At 51.5% G+C, this 6,383-nt stretch overlaps 1 protein-coding gene across 1 annotated transcript; it reads left to right on the top strand.

Annotated features, from left to right (window-relative positions):
• The first annotated feature begins 697 nt into the window (after positions 1-697).
• BAMBI (BMP and activin membrane bound inhibitor) lies at positions 698-5,857 on the top strand. Its single transcript, XM_034987209.1, has 3 exons — positions 698-1,139; positions 4,343-4,630; positions 5,064-5,857. Exons 1-3 carry the CDS (start codon positions 1,064-1,066, stop codon positions 5,480-5,482), a joined length of 783 nt encoding a protein of 260 aa, XP_034843100.1. The 5' UTR covers positions 698-1,063; the 3' UTR covers positions 5,483-5,857.
• The last annotated feature ends 526 nt before the right edge of the window (positions 5,858-6,383 follow it).

The following is a 6,383-nucleotide window of genomic DNA, read 5'->3' as shown; positions in this document are numbered from 1 at the left end:
GAACTTAGCGGCTCCCACTGATCAACAGTCTGTCTGTCTGGGCTTTATTGATCACAGGGAGGGCGGCTGGAGGCGGATGCGCTGAGGCGGGCGGGGGTGGGGGAAGGCTGAAAGCAGACCCCAGCCCCCGGCCGCCCCCCTTCCGGGCTCCCGACGGAACCCCCTCCTAGGCCACACGCGAGCGGGAAGGGCTCGGCAGGGGCGCCTTGGCAGATGACGCACGCCGGGGGACCGCCACTTGTCCCTGGGGTTCCTAGAGCGCGCAGCGTGGCCCGGGAACGCTTCCGCAAGCGACCCTTCGGTCCGCCGCGTGTTTCGGGGGCAACAAAAAAGTAGCCACGGGCTGGGAACGCCGGCCCAAGTCTGAGTTGTGAGGGTCCCGGAGGCGAGTGCCAGAGACCCGGCGGCCGGGATCGACCCGCGCCTCGCGCAGGTCACGGACGCGCAGGCCTCCGCGAGGGGGAGCGCCGGAGACAGCAGCCTCCCCGCCCGCGGCCCCAGACGCCGGCGCCGCTAAGAGCCGCGGGGCAGGTCCCTCCCGGCCCCCCTCTGGGCCCGCCTCCTGGCTGCGGAGATGATTGACTGGAGCCTGACGGCCAATCGGACGGCGCTGGCGCTGCCGGGGCGGGGCCGGGGGCGGGGCGGTGTCCGGCCGGCTCCTGGCGCGGGGCGCTATTTACGGCGGCGCGGACCCGGGTCGGCCGAGGCGGGCGCAGGCAGGAGCTCGCGGCCGGCGGTCTCTGCGCGCGCTCGGGGATCTTCTGCCTTCGCGGAGTGGCCCGGCTGAGGGGGAGCGAGGCCGGTAGCCCACCCGGGACCGCGGCGCCGAACGGGGCGAAGGAGCCCGGTGGCCTCAGAGGCGGGCCGCGAAAGTCCTCTGGGCTCCTCGGCGCCCCTCCAGCCGCGCTCCATGCTCCGGCCGCGGCCCGGCCCCTCGCCCGGTCGCTGACGGCGCCCGCCGCCCCGGGGAGCCCCCATGCACTGCGCGCTCCGGGAGCCGTAGGCTGCAGTTGCGCCGCGGCTCCGGGAGCCGGCGGGGGCGCCGCGGCCGTGGGGGGCGTCAATGGATCGCCATTCCAGCTACATCTTCATCTGGCTGCAGCTCGAACTCTGCGCCATGGCCGTGCTGCTCACCAAAGGTGGGTTCCCGCCGGCCGGCCGGGCCCCGGGCTCTCCGGGGAGGGGCGCGCGGGGGTCCCGGGGCGGCCGCGCCGCCGCGGGCCTTTGAAGGCGGCTGCCAAGGCTTTGTTAGCGCCGGGCGAGGTTTCCTCCCGCGCTGGAGCCCGCAGGTCGCGACAAGTTGCCTGTTCTTAGAAGTCGCGGCGGTGGCTTCGCGGCCGCCCCCTCGGGTGTCCCGGGGCCGGCGCGTGGAGGTGGAGTCAGACCTCGGGGCAAGTGGTTGTCAAAATGTTTTTGTAAGTCTGTCCGTGGCGAACTTCTGAGCGTTTGCAGCCGGGGAGCGGGGCCGTCATGCGCGCCGGGGCGGAGGCGGCCGCGCCGAACCGCGGACCCTGCTCGCAGCTGCGCGGGGCTGGAGTGCGGGCTTCCGCCGCGCGACTCCAAGTGTGACTCCGTCCGCGCGTGTGCCTTCGTGTGTGTTTGTGAGCCAGCGAGTGTGCGTGCCTCCCCGTGAGGGAGTAGGTGCCCCAAGTGTGTGTCTCCGTGTGCAGGAGTATGTGCTGCGTGGCTTCTCAGGCTGGGAGGGATAGGCTCTGTCAGCGGTCCCATTTCCCACTCAGCTCAGACTTTACACACTACTACCAAAAAAAAAAAAAAGAAAGAAAGAAAGAAAAGAAGAAGGTCGGTTTCTTTTTTCCTCCTGCAGGCTTTCGCCTTTTAGGTCGGAATAACCCAAACTCCTAGATTTCAAGGATTCCCCCGCCTCCTCCGCGATGAACTCTACCTACTGTTCTGTGAACAGATAATTTTTTTTTTTTTTAAGTGGGAAGCGTTATTTAGCTTTTGCACTCCCCCTCCCTTTCTCTAATTGCCATGTAGCAGGCATGAGGTTAAAGGATAAGCTAGCCCAGCAAGGATGATGTGCTACAGTATTTATTTATTTTGGAAGGAAGGGTGTAATTAACCCTAAATAACAGCCCTGGTAGCCTGCAGAGGGGAGCCTCCTGGCCCTATCAAAGGCCGACAGAACAGGGAGGGACTGAGGCTGACATGAAGTCACAGATACCGAAACTATGTGCCTGATAATGATATAATTAGGGGATCAGAGATTTCTGACTGCTGCGGACTTCAAAAGCTTTAAAAGAAGCCAGCAGTCTCTCCTGTAGCCATCTTGACTAAAGCAGACATTTTTGTTTAATCACTACATACAGTAACAAGAAAGGGGGGGAAACAGAAGAGCATTGTTCACTGTTTCCAAATACCAGTCCCCTTTCTGGGCCTTTTGCATGCCACAGGAAGAAACTTTATGAAACGACAGAAATATAGTTTTAATACAGTAATACAAAAGTCCATTCAACTTGTTGAAATGTGGCTCCAATTAAAAAAAAAAAGTTGTTAGAACTTTCGTAGTTACCTGTCAAAATTTTATTAGACTGTTTTAGGTCATTGAAAATCTAGTATTTTAAATAGGCTCTCATAAACATTTTACTCTTTTTCCTTTTCCATTCAATGCTCTTTTTCTGTGCTCAGTCTGAGGCGAATAGGATCAAAATGGACTTTGAATCTGTTTTATTTCTACTTTAAATCTGTCTATGGGATTTGTCAGGCTAGGGATACGTATTCATCACCACGTTAGACTGGTGAGCTTTGTGCAAAAAATCAAGTAAGCTTGGAAAGAGGAGAGAGAACCTCTAAAAAGGAAGGTTCCAACTTGAAGGTCTTTCTGGGGAAGGGACTTCGGCCCAGACCGCGACAGGGACAGGGAGCTCGCCGATTGAGGCTAGAGCGGGACCTCCAGCTTTGGATGGTTAAACTCAGATTGCCAAAGATCTGTGATTAGCTGGCAGGTTTTTTTAGAATGAAAGCATTAGCAGCATCTGATGAAAACCGAGCATACCATACAGTGGCCTGGAATTGGGACAGATAATTAAATGAGACACCTTACTCAGGGGTTCACATTCACTGAGAGGAGGAGGAAGAAGAAAGGAAAGGGTAGGAAGAGGTCTATAAAACCACAGTCCCTGGTGTTTAATTTCAGAGCAGGGGTTTCAGGAACTACGCAGAACTTCTGATTGGGAAGTTGGGAAGAGGTGTGTGCCTCAGTCCCGTTTACAGTAGCTTTAGTTGTGGTATCTGATAGTGACCAGAGTCCACGGGGTCAGATATGGTATTAGTGATAGGTCTGAGACCCAGATCATTTCAATTAGAGATGGATGCTAAAAGCCTCAGAGCATGCATTGCAGCAAAATGTTACCAGCGACTTGCAATTCCCCAAATAAGTTTTATAAAGGAAACTTTTAATCACTTCCTGGAGAAAAATTTGAGGTTTCCTTAAGGATTTTTCATTCAACCAGCGGAGGATTTTCAGTTTCAGTGTTTCCCCTTTTAGATCCCATGTTGAATTTACATGTAAAACTGGGGAGTTAAGGGGAGGAGAAGTTAGCTTTGCCGTTTTACACCCGCCTCCCCTCCTCACCCACCCCCCTCCCACCCCCAGTTTTATGACTTTCCATTTGGGCTGAAAGAAATTGACTTTGGCAAGCAAACCACTAATTGTAAACTGCCTAGTTCCTGTTTTACAATATACTGACTAAAAGCTCCTCTGCATGAAAAGATCTTTATAGGCAAAGTTTGCCTTTTCTAGAGAGGTTGCAAATAGCTGCCCAGTTTCATAGTTTTAAAACCTCCTGACCGGAGCAATTTCTAGATTGTTGTGTTTCTAGTTAATAACTTTATAAGGTGTTAGCTAAAGCTCTTAAATCTTGGCACAGCCCTTTAAGGTAGTAAACAATTCAGTAGTTCCGATCAAATATTTATACTGACAAAATCAAAAAGCCTAGCATTTTTATGTTGTATGGTCACGTAGGATTAGAATAAACAGTGTAATTTACCTGATGGTAGGAGGAGTTCTTGTGATGATTCTTTTCCTTCAAATCCAGAAGTAATATTTTGAATGACTCGCTAAACTTCTCAGAAATCGCCATTGAGCTTTGATTCTTTGCTGTTGGGGTTAATACGTGTCTAAAATTACATTTCACTGGGTTGAAATTTAAGCACTAGCTTGCACAGAGGGCTCTCCCAAGTCGACCCGGGGCTGCTGTTGCCGGCACTCAGCTGCCCATTCTAAAAGTTAGAGCCTCTGATCCTGAGGTTGAGCAGTTGCCCAGGTAGAGGCTTTATCTGGTCTCGGAAGGCGTTTGACGCAATTTCCCATTGTCTTCAGGTGAAATCAGATGCTACTGTGATGGTGCTCACTGCGTGGCAACTGGCTATATGTGTAAGTCAGAGCTGAGCGCCTGCTTCTCTAGGCTTCTCGATCCTCGGAACACAAACTCCCCGCTCACCCATGGCTGCCTGGATTCTCTCGCAAGCACAGCAGACCTCTGCCAAGCCACACAGGCCCGAAACCACTCCGGCACCACCATGCCCACATTGGAATGCTGTCACGAAGATATGTGCAATTACCGAGGGCTGCATGACGTGCTCGCCCCTCCCAAGGGGGAGGCCTCAGGTAGGTAGAAGCCCCCTCTCACCAGGACGCCGGCTGGCAGCCACGACTTTGTATGTCTGCCATTGATTCTGTTGTTAATGTAATTAGAGATACCAGAGGGAGAGGCATGGCTGGATGCAAAGATGCATCTCTATTGAGTAGCTTTTATGTCGGCCTGAGCATGAGATGTCTGTCTGCATAATAGGTTTTGCCTGGTTTTCCCACATTCGGAAGACCCAGAGGACCCTTACTGTTCAGGAACGACAGTCCCTAAACGGACTGTTCTTGGAAGCTGATCTTTTGCATCGCTTGGCAACATGTATTTTGTAAATACTGTTGATTTCACCGCAAGCTGCTTTCTCACGGGGGGCCTTGTTGCAGATGGATAGATGATCATAAACCCCTGTGGGGGGAGGGCTTACCGCAGTCTGCTCACGCGTTTGTGTTGCTCTAGGACAAGGAAACCGCTATCAGCACGACGGCAGCAGGAACCTCATCACCAAAGTGCAGGAGCTGACTTCCTCCAAAGAGCTGTGGTTCCGGGCGGCCGTGATCGCCGTGCCCATCGCTGGCGGCCTGATTCTGGTGTTGCTGATCATGTTGGCCTTGAGGATGCTCCGAAGTGAGAACAAGAGACTGCAGGATCAGCGGCAGCAGATGCTGTCCCGTTTGCACTACAGCTTCCATGGACACCATTCCAAAAAGGGGCAGGTAGCCAAGCTAGACTTGGAGTGCATGGTGCCGGTAAGCGGCCATGAGAACTGCTGTGTGACCTGTGACAAGATGAGACAAGCGGACCTCAGCAACGAGAAGATCCTCTCGCTCGTCCACTGGGGCATGTACAGTGGGCACGGGAAGCTGGAGTTCGTATGACGGGGGCTGACCCCGAACCGAAGTTCATGGGCGCTGGAAAGCTTGGGGTTCTGCTGGACAGGAGCACTTTATCTGAAGAAAAACGAACTCACGGACTCACCTTCGAGAGACAGAATGACCTCTGCAAACAGAATCTTGGATATTTCTTCTGAAGGATTATTTGCACAGACTCTTTAAATACAGTCAAATGTATTATTTGCTTTAAAATGATAAAAAGCAACGAGAAGACTACGTACACACTGTTACCAGGGTTATTTGCATCTGAGCGAGCTGGAATCGAGTACCTAAATAAACTAAAATGTGCTCTGTGTAAGCTCCAACATCTTGATTTATTGTAAAGATTTAAAAATATATATATATATATTTTGTCTGAAATTTAGCGGTGTCTTGTCATAAATTAAAAACTAAGTGGGATGCATAAGAAACTACATGTTAATTATATAAATGAAGATCTGTTGTCGTTCATAGTAAGGTCTCAACTGCAGGATTTGGCTTGATTTTTTTTGTTTTTGTTTTGTTTTGTTTTTTGTTTTTAAACAAGACCAAGATCTTGTTTATCCTTACAGGCATATTTCTAGTTTTCTTGCAATGTGGAGAATTTCTAAGTGTGTCCTGCCCATCGTTCAGTGTCTTATGCACATGTTTTTGTTAGGTGAAAGCTAAAAACCAGGATTATTCTAAGAGAAATCTTAAACTTCTTTATACTAGGTCAGATATGATGGATCAGTGTCTAGAGCTACCTTATAAGCAAAGGTAATAATTCATCAACTTGATCCAGTTGCTCTGAAATGCTTTTTAAAATGTGTCTACCTCCAACCAAAAAAGAAAAACCAAACCAAACCAGCTAAACGCAACTTCCTCTGGTAGTTAAAATTAGTCACTGTCTACTTTTACTGTTGAT

This window comes from Mirounga leonina, unplaced genomic scaffold (assembly GCF_011800145.1).
Source record: "Mirounga leonina isolate KUSES-001 unplaced genomic scaffold, KU_Mleo_1.0 Mir_413, whole genome shotgun sequence".
Classification (NCBI taxonomy): Eukaryota; Metazoa; Chordata; class Mammalia; order Carnivora; family Phocidae; genus Mirounga; species Mirounga leonina.
The sequence above is the reverse complement of the archived record's forward strand: the minus strand, read 5'-3'. Positions and strand labels throughout refer to the sequence as shown.